The sequence below is a fragment of the Phacochoerus africanus genome, chromosome 2, assembly GCF_016906955.1.
Source record: "Phacochoerus africanus isolate WHEZ1 chromosome 2, ROS_Pafr_v1, whole genome shotgun sequence".
In the NCBI taxonomy this organism is placed as follows: domain Eukaryota; kingdom Metazoa; phylum Chordata; class Mammalia; order Artiodactyla; family Suidae; genus Phacochoerus; species Phacochoerus africanus.
In genome coordinates this window covers 251,974,711-251,991,853 of record NC_062545.1, presented here as the reverse complement: position 1 = coordinate 251,991,853, position 17,143 = coordinate 251,974,711, and the positions used below count along the sequence as shown (strand labels likewise).

At 43.5% G+C, this 17,143-nt stretch overlaps 2 protein-coding genes across 2 annotated transcripts in view; one reads left to right on the top strand and one right to left on the bottom strand.

Moving 5' to 3' along the window:
• CTNNAL1 (catenin alpha like 1) overlaps nt 1–10,749 on the top strand; it is a 73,093-nt gene extending 62,344 nt beyond the window's left edge. The window contains exons 13-19 of the mRNA XM_047768111.1: nt 632–682; nt 770–924; nt 4,827–4,875; nt 8,756–8,812; nt 8,955–9,068; nt 10,264–10,347; nt 10,489–10,749. Coding sequence (XP_047624067.1) covers nt 632–682; nt 770–924; nt 4,827–4,875; nt 8,756–8,812; nt 8,955–9,068; nt 10,264–10,347; nt 10,489–10,512 — 534 coding nt within the window. The 3' untranslated portion in view covers nt 10,513–10,749. The remainder of the gene's footprint in view (nt 1–631; nt 683–769; nt 925–4,826; nt 4,876–8,755; nt 8,813–8,954; nt 9,069–10,263; nt 10,348–10,488) is intronic.
• Nucleotides 10,750–12,885: 2,136 nt separating this feature from the next.
• LOC125120222 (protein Abitram-like) lies at nt 12,886–17,098 on the bottom strand. The gene is made up of 3 exons (XM_047768110.1): nt 16,931–17,098; nt 14,007–14,076; nt 12,886–13,913 (listed from the first exon to the last, which is right to left on the bottom strand). The coding sequence occupies exons 1-3, from the start codon at nt 17,056–17,058 to the stop codon at nt 13,776–13,778; spliced, it is 336 nt and encodes a 111-aa protein (XP_047624066.1). The 5' UTR covers nt 17,059–17,098; the 3' UTR covers nt 12,886–13,775.
• Nucleotides 17,099–17,143: the final 45 nt, after the last annotated feature.

Genomic DNA, 17,143 nt, shown 5'->3' with positions numbered 1-17,143 from the left:
TTTATTTATTTAGCTTTTTAGGGCCACATCCACAGCATATGAAAGATCCCAGGCTAGGGAGTTCTTGTCTTGGCGCAGTGGAAACGAATCTGACTAGGAACCATGAGGTTGCAGGTTCGATCCCTGGCCTCGCTTAGTGGGTTGAGGATCGGGTGTTGCCATCAGCTGTGGTGTAGGTCTCAGACACGGCTCGGATCCCATGTTGCTGTGGCATAGGCCAGCAGCTATAGCTCCAATTTGACCCCTAGCTTGGGAACCTCCATATGCCATGGCTGTGGCCCTAAAAAGACAAAAGACAAAAATAAAAGTTCCCAGGCTAGGGGTTGAATAGAGCTACAACTGCCAACCTACGCCACAGCCACAGCAACTTGGGATCCAAGCTGCATCTTCGACCTACCCCACAGCTCATGGCAACACCGGATCCTTAACCCACTGAGCAAGTCCAGGGATCAAACCCACAACCTCGTGGTTGCTAGTCGGATTCGTTTCTGCTGAACCACAACAGGAACTCTTGAAAATTTTTAAATTAAAATTTTATTACAGGTACTTGCTATGCTTTTTGTTACTATTGCATTTCCTCACAATTAATTGTACTGCTTTTTAAAATGCCCCAATCTTTTTATTGTCACAGAAGAATAATGCAAACCTTAAATCAGTAAAGCCAGACAAGCCTGACTCTGAGGTAAGACCTTTTTCCATGTAATAGTCTTACTTCTAGTCTTCCTTTTACAGTGACTTCATTGTTGTGACTAAAATGTGTGTTTTGTAGGAGCAAGCCAGGGTAGCAAAGGTTGGACTCAAGGTGGGCTTGCTCACGTCTGATGCCAATTGTGAGATTGAGAAGTGGGAGGATCAGGAGAATGAGATTGTTCGATATGGACGGAACATGTCCAGCATGGCCTATTCTCTGTATTTATTTACCAGGTAAATGTGGTTATGTTTTGATCTTTTAAAATGAATGTAATGATATCTGGTACAAAGGAAAAGTGTCTGGATAGTTCCTATTGTGGCTCAGGCTCACCCACAGATGCTTACTTACTGGTAGAAACCACTACCAATAGCAACGTTTCTTTGAAAAATATATTCTTAACAAACCCAGCTAGTATCCATGAGGATGCAGGTTTGATCCCTGGCCCCACTCAGTGGGTTAAGGATCCAGCATTGCTGTGAGCTGTAGTGTAGGTCACAGATGTGGCTTGGATCTGGCATTGCTGTGGAGGTGGCGCAGGCTGGCTGGCAGCCGTAGCTCCAGTTTTCCCCTAGCCTGGGAACTTCCGTATCCCAAGGGTGTGGCTCTAAAAAGCAAAAAATAAAATAATATGAATTTAATGCTATTTGGTGTAAAGAAAAAGTACCATGTTACATCATTGACAGGTTAAAGTCAGTTTCAAATGTATGCTAAAAAGACTATAAGTAGTTCTTATAACAGCTAAATGAATGCAACAAGACATTTATTTAACTAGGATTTAGATTTATAAGAGATCCTTTTCTAAGCTGGTGTCCCATTCCTTCCATAATTTTGAAATGATTTTGCATTGTGCTGTTTCATTCTCATGTATCAATGTCTCTCCCAGCCAGCTCAGTAAGGTTAGGAAACATGCCTTTTAAATTTGTACACAGTGACTGATTAGGCACAGATCAAAGAATAGAGCCGTGGAGTTCCCAGGCCAGGGATTGAACCCGCATCACAGCAGCAACCTGAGCTGCTGCTGTGACAGTGTTGGATATTTATCCTGCTGCACCACAAGAGAACTCCTCTCCTATTCATTTTGATTTTGAAAGTATAACCAGCAATGGTTCACACCTGCATGTTGTTTTAGTATTCCGGAATGTAATCTGTTTGGTCTGAAGCTCAGTTGAAGTAATTGGGATCTCTACAACTGCATAGGGCTTGGGGCTCAATAAATGAAAATAAATAGCCCCCCTTCCCCACCCAAGTTCTGAGAAAAATAAAAAATAAGCAAAAAAGAATAGGCAGATAGGGGCCAGTAACATTTACATTGATAATGCTGATACTGAATAATGTGGTTTATGGCACAGGCAAGTAGGTTTTTAAAAACAATCCCTGGAATTAAGAAATCTTGGAGTTCCCTGGTGGCCTAGCAGGTTTGGTGTTGTCACTACTGTGGCTCAGGTTTGATCCTTGGCCTGGGAACTTCCAGGCTTAAAAAAAGATAGCATGAGACGTTCCTGTCATGGCGCAGCAGACAGAAACTTGAATCTGACTAGGAGCCATGAGGTTGCAGGTTTGATCCCTGGCCTCGCTCAGTAGGTTAAGGATCTGGCGGTGCTGTGAGCTGTGGTATAGGTTGCAGATGCGGCTCGGATCCCGAGTTGCTGTGGCTCTGGCGTAGGCTGGCAGCTACAGCTCCGATTAGACCCCTAGTCTGGGAATCTACATATGCCACAGGAGCAACCCCTTAAAAAAACCAAAAAAAAAAAAAAAAAGGACGGAATGAAAAGAAATCTTGCCCATAGGGGCCGAATGTCTCTCTTAAAACTTGGAAGACCAAGCATCTCCCAAAAGCACCTTTACTACCAAGAGAACAAGGAAAAAGAGGTATCAAGTCCAATTGTTTTTCTCAGAGTCACTAAAAAGACCGAAAAGGCTGCATTATGAGGAGAAGAGATAACTAACGCCCTGTGCGGTGGGGCTTCTTATCACAGTAACGTGGTTATTGGACAGGAACCACTGAAGTTCGGGCAAAGCAAACAGATTTTCTGTAGTGGATAACACCTTGTGCCGTTTTGGCAAGTAAGACAATTGTAGCAGAATCTCAAGCTGGCTTTGTTCTCTTCCCACCCTGTCAGTATACCTGTTTTTCCCCAAACGATTCTTTTCTGTTTTCCCTTAAGACTATGGTTTCCCAGCCTCATCGAATTCCTTCTTTCTAAGACTCATCTGTTTGCCCTCACAGTATCCAGTTTTGCAGTTTTCCTGGGCAATTTTTTTTTTTTTTTCTTCTTACGGCCACATCTGCACCATATGGAAAGTCCCAGGCTAGGGGTCGAATTGGAGCTGCTGCTGCAGGCCACAGCCACACCAGACCCAAGCCACTTCTGTAACCTAGGCCACAGCTTGCAGCAATGCTGGATCCTTAATCCCTTGAGCAAGGCCAGGGATCGAACCTGCATCCTCACTGAAATTTTCGGGGTCTTAACCCACTGAGCCACAATGAGAACTCCTTCTTGGGCAATTTTTTTATAGCTTTGCTTTAGGCTTTTGTTTAAGGTTGTCTTAGCAATTTATATTGTAGTTTGGTATATAAAATCTTCCCAAATAAAGGATTCATCAGTGAAATTTTTTGTTTTTGACTGCTCCTTTTATTTCTTGCTCCTTATTTTAGAATATTTCAGGATTAGATGGTCAGCATTCTTTGTTTCTGAGTCAGAATAGTGGTAAGGGGGTGTTCCCTTCATGGCTCAGCAGTTAACGAACGCTTGAGGATGTGGGTTCCATCCCTGGCCTTGCTCAGTGGGTTGAGGATCTGGCGTTGCTGTGGCTCTGGTGTAGGCCAGCAGCTGTAGCTCTGATTTGACCCCTAGCCTGGGAACCTCCATGTGCCATGGGTTCAGCCCTAAAAAGCAAAAAAAAAAAAAAAGAATTGTGGTAAGGGATGACAGGCATCCCACAGAGACTAGGTAGGAAGCATGAAAGGCTGCATTACAATTGTCTTCAGAATTTATATAATTTCTTTATAATTTACATACGATTACTCCTATTTCTTTATAATTTATATATTTTAGGTTTTCTAGTGTGTTATAGCTTTAAAATATTTCATACTTACCAGTGCCTTATAGTTTATAAAGTGGTTTCTATTTCATAATTTCATTTGATCCTAACAATAGTTTATCAGGGAATAAAAATATGTTGTTCACATTTTATAGCTACCAGGGGCAGAGCTGGTAGCTACTAGATTTCAGGTCTGATTCCTGCCTACGCAGCTGCTCTTCTCAATGCATTCTGTTGCTCTTTGTAGTAATTTACTTCTCCTTTGTGAGATTCTTAATTCTTCTTGGTGTTTTCAATGTGATATTCCCTAGTCTTCTGATGAGAGTGGTAGCACAAATATTATTATGATTATATTATAGACTCAGGATTGAAACTTAAATGACATACTTCATCAAAAATGGCTGAATGCTTACCAGAGTTGCAAATAGAAGCAAAAAATGCGAATTTCCTGATTTGGGGTCTAATCTTTTTTCCATTATGGAACAAAGGCCTTTTAGTTAAGACATTATCAGATCTCATATATTTAACTTATGAAGCACAATGAAAAAGGTTAAAAGTAAAAATGAAATTTACACATAACTTGTCAATTTTGTTTCTTTACATTATAAAATTAACATATATAATGTTTAGATGAAAATTTTAAAATGCCTTAAGAAATAATAAATATTAAAGTTGCTTTAAAAATAGTCATAATAGGAGTTCCCATGGTGGTGCAGCGGAAATGAATCGGACTAGGAACCATGAGGTTGCGGGTTTGATCCCTGGCCTCACTCAGTGGGTTAAGGATCCAGCATTGCTGTGAGCTGTGGTGTAGGTCTCAGACACCACTCGGATCATGTGTGGCTGTGGCTGTGGCATAGGCCAGCAGCTGTAGCTCCGATTCGACCCCTAGCTTGGGAACCTCCATATGCCACAGGTGTGACCCTAAAAAGACAAAAGACAAAAAAAAAAGTCATACTATTAGTAGTCTACTCAATATCGTTCTTCAAAAGTTGGGATCTGTTAATACACAAAATGCTCCAAAATATTAATATAAAATCAATTTCCAGGCAATAACTTTTTCTTACCTCCTTAATGATTCATTTTATTTCAGGGGAGAGGGGCCACTGAAAACTTCCCAGGATTTGATTCATCAGCTAGAGGTATGTTTTATTGCCGTATTATGCTCATACTTTAATTCTGGACTAAATGTTGTTAATACCTAGTTTTCTAAAGGATTTACTATATCACATTTGTGTGTTTACCTGTGCACACGTGTGCCATAAAGAATGGTAGAAAAGTAGAGGGCTTACAGTAGCATTTTGTGGCGCTTCTTTGGTTATCTTATTGAAAAAAACTTACATGTTACAGGGATACAGTAGAATGGGCTTTGATAGTCAATAGATGCAGTATTAAGTTTTAGGTTTTCACAAGTAGGTGCAAGTATCCTGTGAGGAGATGCATGTCTCTTGTCATCTCCTAAATGCTAGCAAAGCGTTTTGGCCTCTACATTATTGGATGAATGATATTGATTAAATGAGGTAACACATAAGAAAGCAGCTGTCATGGGCTTGACCCCATTACAGGTTCTCCGTACATGTGAGTTCCTTGTTTGTGTCCATATTCCTGATGGTTTAGGGCCTTCAGGGAGAGACAGATGTACTAACACTCACCCTCTGCCCCGTGTGTCTCACGAAACTCCACACAGGCCCAGCTCTAGTTACTCCCTTACCTGGGGGCTTAGATAGGAGAGTGGGTTCCAACTTTCCTTTCTGATTTCCCCTGACCCTCATGTTAGTCTCTCTGCCTCTCTAGCACCAAGGGCATTCTTGCATTTGAAAGTTGGCATTTCTTTTTTTTTTTTCTTCCCTTTTTTATTTATAATAAATAAATTTATTTATTTTTTGAATGATTTTTATTTTTTCCATCATAACTGGTTTACAGTGTTCTGTCAATTTTCTACTGTACAGCAAGGTGGCCAGTCACATATACATACATACATTCTTTTCTCACATTATCATGCTCCATCGTAAGTGACTAGATATAGTTCCCAGTGTTATATAGCAGGAGAAAATTGGGATTTCTATCACTTTATCACCTGTGTTTAGTTTCCTTTGGCATTCCCATGTGTTTTTACCTGAGCCTCTTTGAAAAGAGATTTCAGTTAGGGTGATTTTCAACAGATTCAGAAGAATTACAGTAAGTATCTCATTTGGAATCTTCTGTAAAGTTGAGTATAAGAGAGCTATTTCCCTTAAAAAAAAAAAGTTGGAATAAATTATGGATTCAGGAGTTCCTGCCGTGGCACAGCAGAAACGAATCCAATTAGGAACTATGAGGTTGTGGGTTCGATCCCTGGACTTGCTCAGTGGGTTAAGGATCCGGCGTTGCCGTGAGCTGTGGTGTAGGTCGCAGACATGGCTCAGATCCAGCGTGGATGTGGCTGTGGCTGTGGCGTAGGCCAGCAGTTACAGCTCCAATTCAACCGCTAGCCTGGGAACCTTCATATGCCATGCCGTGGGTGCCCCCCCCGCAAAAAAAAAACCATTATGGATTCATCTTGTTCAGTTTGATCCATATCCTTCCAAGCCACACCACACCATAGGGGGTGTTTCACTGCAAAAGACCCACTAATCCGCTTCTTCCTGTGGTAGCTTATTCATTGCACCAATGTCTGCTGAGTTGTCTACGTGACATCGTCACCAAATATTCATTGAGTTTGTTCTGGGTGTCAGACTCCGGGGATAAGAGCTCTGTGGAGAAAAGAGAACAGAAGGAAGCCCCTACCCCATGGGGCTGATATTCTAGTGGGGCAGATAGACAGTGGAAAATGACGCATAAAATGCCCATATGTAGGTTCTTAGAGATAAAATCATGTAGGATAAGAAGGGAGGTGACAGAGGGGTGGTCAGAAAAGACCTCTTTAAGGGGGTAACGTTTGAGTAGAGTGTTGAGAATGAGCCAGGTGGATACCTTGAGGTAGAAGATTCCAGGCAGGCAGAAAAGTGCCAAGGCCCCGAGGTGCCGGGGGAGGCTGGAGGTGTCTGAAGAACAACAAGGAGGCAAGCATGGATGGAATGGAGTGAGCCAGAAGGGAGGTGACAGCATATGAGGTCCCTGTAGCCGTGGGAAGAACCTTGACTTTTTTTTCAAGTACGATGGACAACCCTCAAATCCCTCAAGTATTTTGAGGAGCAGAGGCCTTTCACAGACCTGACTTATGTTTTGTAACTTTTTTTGGTCTTGCCCATGGCATGCAGAAGTTCCCGGGCCAGGGATCAAATCTGTGCCACAGCTGTAACCAGAGCCACGACAGTGACAACACTGGATCCTTAACCTGCTGAGCCATCAGGGAACTCCTGGGACTTCTGTTTTAAAAGGTTTGTGGGGAGTTCCTGCTGTGATGCAGTAGGTTAAGTATCCTGCATTGCTACAGCTGCTGCTCCCATTCGGTCACTGACCTAGGAACCTCCATATGGCACAGGTGTGGCCATAAAAAAAATAAAACAAACGATTTTGGGGCGTTCCCTTGTGGTGCAGTGGGTTAAACACCCAGCATTGTCACTGCAGCGCCTTGGGTTGCTGCCGTGGTGTGAGTTCAGTCTCTGGCCTGGGAACACCCACATGCCATGGTTGCGGCCATGAAAAAAAATTTAAAAGATTTTTGGCTTGACCAACAGGGTAAATGGCAGTGCCACTTACTGAGAGAGGGAACAGAGGGATTTAGAGGGTGGAAATCAAGCATTTGGTTTTGCTCAACCAGGATGTTCAGGAGTGGTGTCAGGAGCGGTCGAGAATGGGAGAGAGATTTGGGAATTGTCAGCCTTAAGGAGGTTTTAAAACCTGGATATACTCTGAGACATGGGCCTTGTCCCCAGGGGTTTGTAGGCTAGAGAAGAAGAGACGCTGTGTAGAGTAGAAAGTGGTGATGTGAAAAATGAGGAGCATGTGGGTGAGGGAGTCACTCTGTTTTGGTTTGAAGGCAGGTGTAAAACACATTGGTTTCCCCTTAAAGGACAGGGAAGGATGCAAGGACTCCTTGACCTCGAGGCCACTTTATCTAGTGACAGCAAGGCTGTTGGAAAGAGGGTTCAAGTTAACCCTAAAATTATTGCCTCCTTCTTCTTCATGTTATTTGTCTGATTTATTAGCAAGATCTGTTATTTTTCTGCACAAATCACGCTCAAATGTGCCCTGTTCTTGGAGTTCCCTCATGGCTCAGTGGGTTAAGAATCTGGCATTATCACTGCTGTGGCTCCCGTTACAGCTCGGGTGCAGGTTCAGTCCCTGGCCTGGGAACGTCTGCTGTGGGGGTGTGGCGTTGGGGGTGGGGCCATGGCCCTCTTCTTGTCGTTCTAACCGCTGCCACCTTAAGCTAAATCTCCATCCTTTTGCGGCCCTAGTAGCTCTCACTGTAGCAGATTCTGTGGACCATTTAAAAGTAATCTTCCTGACTATTCCTGTCTTACCTGTCCAACCTTAGTTTTCTGTATTCTCTCCCATCCTCCTGTTCTCCTCACTCAATTGTAAAATGTATGGTGAAGAGGGAATAAACAGTCTGGATTGGTCCCCTCCAATGGCTGGATGCAGAATGTGTATGGGTGACAAATTCTATCTTGCTGAGCTGAAAGCAGAAACGCTTTTGACCTCATCTGACCCTACTGACCCCATGTTCTAAGATTCATCTCCCTTTTATAATTGAGGATATTATGAGATGAGCTTCAGATCCATCCAAAAGCCCAGACATCATTTTTATGGCTAAGTATCATGTCTGCGTGATCCTCCACAGTAACCGGAGGTGTCCAGGCGTGGAGGAACTTCTACAGGGACTGATTCTGCATCAGGGCTCGGAAATTTCCCTCTGGATGCAGTTAACTCTTGTGTTTTCCTGGGTACAACAAAAATCCTCAGGAGTTTCATGACAGGCTTTCATGTTTAGGTTTTAGTTTTAAAATTCTCTATGAGAATTAGCCATGAGTGTACTTCTTACGAGCTGTCTAGAAGACACACACCTAAAGCAGTGATGTTTTTCCTTTCTACCAGGTTTTTGCTGAGGAGGGTTTGAAGCTTGCTTCAAGTGTGCAAGCGTTCTCCAAACAGGTAATGCACGTATCCCTGCCTGGTGTGGTGGGCATGTCATAAATACCCACTCTGAGGGTGCATTAGTAGGGTATAAAGGCAGTTAAGGTTTAAAAGATGGAGTTTCATTGGAGTTGTTATAATTTTCTTATTTACCTTTCAGCTGAAAGATGACGATAAGCTTATGCTTCTTGTGGAAATAAACAAGCTTGTTCCTCTATGCCACCAGCTCCAGACAATAACCAAGACATCTCTGCAGAATCAAGTGTTTCTAAAGGTAAAAGGGAGGGTGGGTTTTTCAGAAGGCACTTGAGGAACTTGCACACTTAACCTTTTTTTATTAGTTAGCGCCCTGCCCCTTTTTCTTCAAAAAAGTATAAATAGGAGTTCCCGTCGTGGCGCAGTGGTTAACGAATCCAACTAGGAACCATGAGGTTGCGGGTTCTATCCCTGCCCTTGCTCAGTGGGTTAACGATCCGGCGTTGCCGTGAGCTGTGGTGTAGGTTGCAGACGTGGCTCGGATCCCGCGTTGCTGTGGCTCTGGTGTAGGCCGGTGGCTACAGCTCCGATTGGACCCCTAGCCTGGGAATCTCCATATGCTGCGGGAGCGGCCCAAGACCAAGAAATAGAAAAAAGACCAAAAAAAAAAAAAGTATAAATACCCACAGAAAAATAATTATTTCCATATTTCCTGCCTTGATTGCAAGAACCATTTGTCATGTGCAATTTTTTGTTTTTGTTTTGTTTTTTGTCTTTTTTTTGCCATTTCTTAGGCCTCTCCCACGGCACTTTTTTTGCCATTTCTTGGGCCTCTCCCACGGCACATGGAGGTTCCCAGGCTAGGGGTCTAATTGGAGCCATAGCCACTGGCCTATGCCAGAGCCACAGCAACGTGGGATCCGAGCCGTGTCTGCAACCCACACCACAGCTCAGGGCAACGCCAGATCCTTAACCCACTGAACAAGGCCAGGGATCGAACCTTCAGCCTCATGGTTCCCAGTCGGATTCGTTAACCACTTCGCCACAACGGGAACTCCTGTCACGTGCAGTTATAACTGACTCCAGGGAGCCGTAGGTTCACCAAATAAATTCATTTTGGGACATGACTGATTCCATAGCACTGAGCAGCTACCCTTCAGTCCCAGCATCATCACCTGACTGACTAGGACACCCACCCCTCTGCTGTTTGTCCTAGAGAGTGTGAATGCAGCAAAGTAGAGTGCAAGGAATTGCAGAGTAGGAGGCTCACTGCTACTATTTTGTGCCCTTTGAGGAGCCCCTAAACAGTCTGAAATAGAACACACTGATTTTCCATCTACTCTTCCTGGGGGTCCATGAATTTGGTGGGAGATTCAGGCGGCAGTCCCTGCTTCTGTGTTCTGGGGGCTCAGGTTTTACCATTTGAAAACTAAATAAAGTCTTTTGAAGGCCCCCTTGTGAGAATTTGATTTGCTTGCTTTCTGTCACTATAGGTTGATAAGTGTATTACAAAGACAAGATCCATGATGGCTATATTGGTCCAGCTTCTCTCACTTTGCTATAAACTGCTGAAGAAGGTGAGATAATTTCGCTCTCTTAAATGCACATTGAAAAAAAAAATAGTTTAAAGGAAAATGCAAAAGAAAATAGACACTATTTGATTTTGCAATTTTTATTTTAAACGCAGAGCAGAAACTAATTGTCTTAATTCTTTTCAGCTTCAGATGGAGAACAACAGATGAGTCTCAGTTACAGATAGATTCTTTGGATAATAAAACCTGAGAAGCTTTTGAGGTCAGATCTCTGGAACACCACGTGGCAAAGCTGACATTTTTAGAAAGCCAATGACCCTTTATATTTCAGAAATTCAACAACTTCTTAAAGAAAACAAACAAATCATGCTTTATTTTCTGATCACATTTTCTGTAACTGATTGTGATGCTTTCTGAAAACTAATAAATGCCATGGTAGTTGCTATATTTCTAATTGCACTGTGATTTTAAAATGGGACATTGGGGAGTTCCCATTGCGGTAATGAACCTGACTAGTATTCATGAGAACGTAGGTTCCATCCCTGGTCCCCTCAGTGGGGTTAAGGATCTGGCATTGTCGTGAACTATAATGTAGGCTGCCAGTGAGGCTCAGGTCCCAAGTTGCTGTGACTATCACCTAGGCTGGCAGCCACAGCTCTGATTCGACCCCTAGCCTGGGAACTTCATAATTCTTGGTTGTGGCCCTAAACAGCAAAAATAAAAAAGGTGGGGGGGGGCATTGCCACGAATAATGTTCTTTAAAGTCAAACCAGATATCCTAACTGACTTATTGACAGTTTAATGCAAAGAACACCATGGGCGTATTTTACCCTAACGTCCTATGTTTTTTATTTAAGCTTATCATCTAGGACACTCATTGCAGCAGAAGATACACAGTAGCCTGAGGGATGCAGGGTTTTCCTTACACCCGGAGACTCTTTTTTAATCCCTCTGTTCACTGAGTCTCACTGGGTCTGCTGTCCCTCTGACAGTGATCCTCCAGCCTGGAGCACACGTGTGTCCTCTAGTAAGTGTTGCACAGAGCACAGGCAGTCTGTGTGACGCATGTCCCTCCCCTTCCTAACAGCAGGGTCATGGGGCTCACTGCCTGGAATCCTGGAGGAATTCACCAGGAGATGGTTTTAGTTCTCCTTCTAGCATAGCTGGCCTGTCTGCCTTGAATATTAACTGGAATCCCAAGCCTATTCTACAGGTTTAAAAAGTAGTTTTTGAACTTCTCAGTAGTGATTGATGGCATAGAAGACAGAAAATAGTTGAATTAAGCTGTTTAAAATAAATTCTGAGTAAGGATACATTTTATTTATGTGCCTTTGGAATGTTCATTATAAAATAAACAACTTTAGTCTTCTTAATTTTAGGGTTTAAACCTTTTGTGTAGGATGGGTTTTAACTAAGAATCTGTTTATAAGTTATGCTTTGATGCTGTATGGTTAACTTTGCTTTTTTTTGTTTGTTTGTGGCTCAGTGGTAACAAACTTGACTAGTATCCATGAAGACGCAGGTTCGATCCCTGGCACCCTCAGTGGGTTAAGGATCCAGCATTTTTGTGAGCTGTGGTGTAGGCTGCAGACAAAGCTCAGATCCCACATTGCTGTGGCTGTGGTGTAGGCTGGTAGCTACATCTCTGATTCTACCCTTAGCCTGGGAACCTCCATATGCCACACACGTGACCCTAAAAAGACAAAAAAAAAAAAAATTTGCTTTTTTTTTTTTTCCTTTCTATCCCAGTGCTTCGAAATTGATTTCAAAGTCTAACAGGACATGTCAGTTGCCAAATGGCAGTAGTTCCATAAGCTTGTCTGCTGATCATTATCTGGGTCAGCCGTCATAATCAGTAATCTAAGGTCCTAAAGAACCACCAGTTAGCTAGTTACTGTTATTAAAGGAAAAGTGAATTTACTATAGATTTTGGGGAGAAACTGGGATGCACCTAGCTTGGTTATGACCTTTATAAAAATCATCAAACATGATTTTTATTCCCTGAAACTAAAATACTCTTTTAAATTATAATGAAAATAATGGGAGAATGATGTGAGGTAATGTTATATGCAAAATAGATATATAATTCTTGTATTATCTTTAGTAGCTTTGTTTTGTAATTTCTTTGGGAATCATTTGTGCTACATGATGTGGGGATTTGCTGGGGTGCTTATCCTTGCAGCTCATAGCACAAAGTAGATGTCTACAGAAACCTTATAATTAGCATTATAATTTATAGAACATTTATATCATGACTGGCGCATATCCTCAGAGTACAGTCATACTGGCACTTAAGTTAAAAGGGGTTTTCTTGTGAATGAAGATTAATTTAAAAATTTTATTTACAAAATAATTTACATACCAGAAAAAGAATATTCTCTTATTTAAAAGAAAATGGGGGTGGGGAAGGGATTAACTTATACTTCAACACCATAAAATGATGGAGAACCAAAAGAATTTACACGTCAAAGATAATAGTTTTATTTAAAACCAAAGGTGTTTTTATATATGTATGTGACAGCCCTTAAAGAAAAATAGCAATTTTTGAAGTCCTTTTTATTTGAAATTCAATGTAAATAAGTATATAATTTAAAATCATACATTCGTAGGTTGGTTGGTTTGTTTAAATGATGTGAAAGCTTTTGTTCTGTTCAAAGGCATCTGTGTCTTTGAACTACAGTAACTGCTCAGTAACTTCTTAGCTGGTTACCCTGTAACTCGAGTGAGAGACTGAGTGTCCACAAATGCACACATTACTTCACGCTGCAGTGTGAAACTTCCATATGTCAGCAAAGCCCTTTGCTCTTTACAAAGCCTTTTCCCGTGCCCCTCATTCAGAAGTCACAGTGCCACACTGTTGGAGAGGTGAAGGCCAACCCACAAGGAACAGGGACGGCCCACTCCACACCCTGCTGCTTCCCAGCAACCTAAGGGGGAGGAGTTGGGGCAAAAGGGGTGGCACCAGATGCCTTTAGTGGTGTCACACTGAAGCAGACTGGGAAGAAAAGGCTAGCTGTTGTTTTGTAACTTCAAAGTGATGGAAAACTGAGGCCAAAACATTAACCATGCCATAACATTTAAACAGAATTAGGTCAAAACGTAGTATTTACTAAGAATGGGTTACAGGATGATGGGTAAATTATGCTAACTTCGATGTCTTTCAGAGTTTCCTCAAAGTGCTTTGTTTGTTGGTTTTTAATGGGAAAAACGCCTCTCACTTGCCAGTTGTTAGAGAAAAACAAAAGAAGAGCAGAGGGAGCACCTGGGCAGGCAGATCTGGGAGGGTGAAGACAAACAGATTCCAGGCCTGTTATGTGAGACGAAGAGGGAAACTAGGTCGAGTGCTGAGATCAGGCCTCCCTGCGGATGGCTGGGCGGGAAGCAGGCTTCAGCTACGCTGCTGCTTCCTTAGGGCACTGACTGGCCGGCAGGCGAGGAGAGAAGGCCTGTTGCTTTTTACTGCACCTCAGTCCTCACGCTGTAGCTGATGTGGCATTGGCGCGACTGGCCAAGACTTCTTCATATTGTTGTTGCGTCAGTAACCCTTCTGTTACGCTTTTACTTTCTTCAAATTTGGGCAACACGACTGCAATGTAGCCTTCGGTGGACGGCTGGAGGGGAGACAGAATATTTAATACTGTCAAATGACAAGGAATCAGACAGAAAGTATGTGGCTGGCATCAGACTGCTCCAGTCCCCTTTACCTTCTCTTGAAGAATAGATGGCTTATGGAGAATGTCTTCATTCACTTCCATCAACCGTCCTCTGACACAGCTATTTAAGACAAAATTGTTTTGAAGAAAAATATTACCTCATTTGTTCCTCCAAAATTGTGGTTAAAAAGTAACTGACGTAGGGAGTGCCCTTGTGGTGCAGCAGGTTAAGGATCAGGCGTTGTCACTTCAGGGGCTAGGGTTGCTATTGTGGGGCAGGTCACAACTGCAGTACAGGTTTGATCCCTGGCCTGGGAACTTCCACACGCCGTGGGTGTGGCCAATAACAAATTAAAAAAATAAAAATAAAAAGTAACTTACCTGGAGTTCCCTCTGTGGCTCAGCGGATTACAAACCTGACTAGTATCCATAAGGACGCGGTTTTGATCCCTGGGCTCACTCAGTGGGTTAAGGATCCAGAGTTGCTGTGAACTGTGATGTAGGTTGCTGACAAAGGTGGATCTGGCATTGCTGTGGCTGTGGCATAGGCTGGCAGCTATAGCTCTGATTCAACCCCCAGCCTGGGAACTTCCATATGCCATGGATGTGACCCTAGAAAAGACAAAAAAAAAGGGGGGGGGGGGGAAAGGGACTGAATTTCCTTCCCTGCAAAGGGAAGACTACCAGGAGGGTTTAGACAGCACTAAGGTGGAAGAGAGGGAAGTGGGCCTGCCCATATGTACAGGATACCACCTGTGCCACTGCCCTCGCCCTCTTCAGAGGCAGTTCAGAGGTCAGGCACAGGCTGGTGACTGGAGGTAGGAGCTGACTGAGGGGATGCTCCTCCATTTGGATGTTTGGGTGATCGACTTTGTTTAGAGTCGGCTCTGAAAGACTCATTCTTCAACCAAGCTCCTATTATAAATAACACCATCTCAGAGTTCCCTGGTTGCTCAGCAGTTAAAGGACCTCACCTTGTCACTGCTGTAATGCAGGTTTGCTCCCAGGCATGACCAAAAAAACAAACAAACAAACAAAAACACACCTCCTCAACACAGTAAAATGTAATCATTTAATGAATATTTATTCAGTTAAAGACCATAGTTTAAAATACCCAATTTGCTTGCCGGTTAGGGTGCTATAGTAAACAGTGCTCCTCCTGGGGCTTTCCTCTGATATCTGGAAGAAATGAATGTGATGGCTGTTGAGTCCATATTGACCACCACTGTGTGGTACTTTCTTTGGTTCACAGAAAAGAACCAAAATTATGAAGACTGAAGACATACGTCAGTGGTATCCCTTCATTACTCTGAAAGATATATATAAAAGGAAGATATAGGAGTTCCCATTGTGGCACAGTGGAAACGAATCTGACTAGGAACCATGAGGTTGCGGGTTCGATCCCTGGCCTCACTCAGTGGGTTAAGGATCCAGCATTGCCACTAGCTGTGGTGTAGGTCGCAGACGTGGCTCGGATCTGGCGTTGATGTCGCTGTGGTGTAGGCCGGCAGCTACAGCTCCAATTCGACCCCTCGCCTGGGAAGCTCTATATGCTGAGGGTGCGACCCTAACAAGACAGAAAGACAAGGAAATCTGGCCCAGATGGAATCATTCAGTGTTAAAGTGATGATTAGCTCCTTGTTCCACCTTGTTTTATCCTCACTTTAAAATGAATATACTCATTACTACTCTCATTAAAAAAAACTGATTAATGGAGTTCTTGGTGTGGTGCAGTAGGTTAAGAACCTGACTGCAGTGGTTCAGGTTGCTGTGGAGGCGAGGGTTTGATAGCCCACCAGGGGCAAGTGGGTTAAAGGACCTGGCCTTGTCACAGCTGCGGCTTAGGTTGCACCTGTGGCTCAGATTCAGTCTCTGGCCCAGGAAATTCCGTAAGCCATCACCGGTGCAGCCATTTAAAAAAAAAGTTATTAGTAATGCAGTCTTTTTATAATACAGTAGCACATGTTGGTCAATTTTCGAGTGACTGACTCAGCCTGGTTTGCCCAGGACAATCCTGGTGTTAGTGCTGAAAGTCACAGCTTCCAGCTATCACCCAATCCAGGGTAAACCAAACACTAAATTTGGTTAATAAAACATATGCTACATTAAAATATTTCAGTAGTTAAAAATTGGGGAGTTCCTGTTGTGGCTCAGCAGGCTATGAGCCTAACTAGTATCCGTGAGGATGCAGGTTCAACCCCTGGCATCGCTCAGTGGGTTAAGGATCCAATGGTGCCATGAGCTGTGGTGTGGGTCGCAGATGTGGCTGGAATCTGGCATTGATGTGGCTGTGGCATAGGCCAGGAGCCCCAGTTCTGATTCGACCCCTAGCCTGGGAACTTCCATATGGCTCAGGTGAGGCCCTAAAAAGTAAACAATTGAGTACAGCTGTCATCCCTGAATGAATGAGGGACAAGCATGGGCTAGAGGAAGATCTTCCAAAGAAACTCCAATCACAGATTTTTTGGTGTGTACATAAAGCAATACAAGATACCTGCTTCTAAGCAACAAATGTGTAATACCTGTAACTTCCCTTCAAGTAAAACTGTTAGATTCTGCTTTCAAAATGTCTATTCTAGCCCACCCTCTTCTCTCCATCTCTGCCTCTACCTTAGTTTCCACTTGATCATTTATTTTACCTATCGCCTTTCCTTGGAGGATTGAGCCCCTTAGATCCCTTTAGGCACTCAAGGAGATTGCAATCAGCTCCTGCCTCTTTGGGGGAGTTCACCTTAGATTATCACCTTCCTGCATCAGAGCTCGCACTGCACTCGCCAGCCCCAGAAAATGCACCCTGCTGTTTTTCAAGCCTCCACGTGTTTGCGAATGCCATTCCCTTGGCCTATAAGGGAACAGAGAGATGCAGTTCCTTCTGACGCGGGAAAGAAGCTCGCGTGGCTTATGATCTGTCATCATAGTCCCTATAATGTCAGGCGAATGAGGCTCAGGAGAGACTGCTTTCATTCCCCACTTACCCGCTTTGTATCAGCGAGTGATGTAAGGATCCACTAGCGTCGTCAGCCAAGAATGCCACTGGAGCCTCGGGCTCGGTAGCCACTACGACCTCTGGAGCTGCAAACCCCGCCCCCTGGGATCTGAGCATGACCTCTCCCTGTGTCCTCCCGGGGCATGGAGGAAGGCGGGGTTGGGGGGGGGGGGAACACACGCCCATGCGCAAGCGCACTGCT

Excerpts from the sequence above, each read along its gene's own strand:
- LOC125120222 (XM_047768110.1), bottom strand. The coding sequence starts at position 17,058 with ATGCTCAGATCCCAGGGGGCGGGGTTTGCAGCTCCAGAGGTCGTAGTG. Across the intron at positions 14,077-16,930 it reads CACTCGCTGATACAAAGCGG|CTGTGTCAGAGGACGGTTGA; the intron begins GTAAGTGGGGAA and ends TGTCTTAAATAG. Across the intron at positions 13,914-14,006 it reads CATCTATTCTTCAAGAGAAG|CCGTCCACCGAAGGCTACAT; the intron begins GTAAAGGGGACT and ends TCTCCCCTCCAG.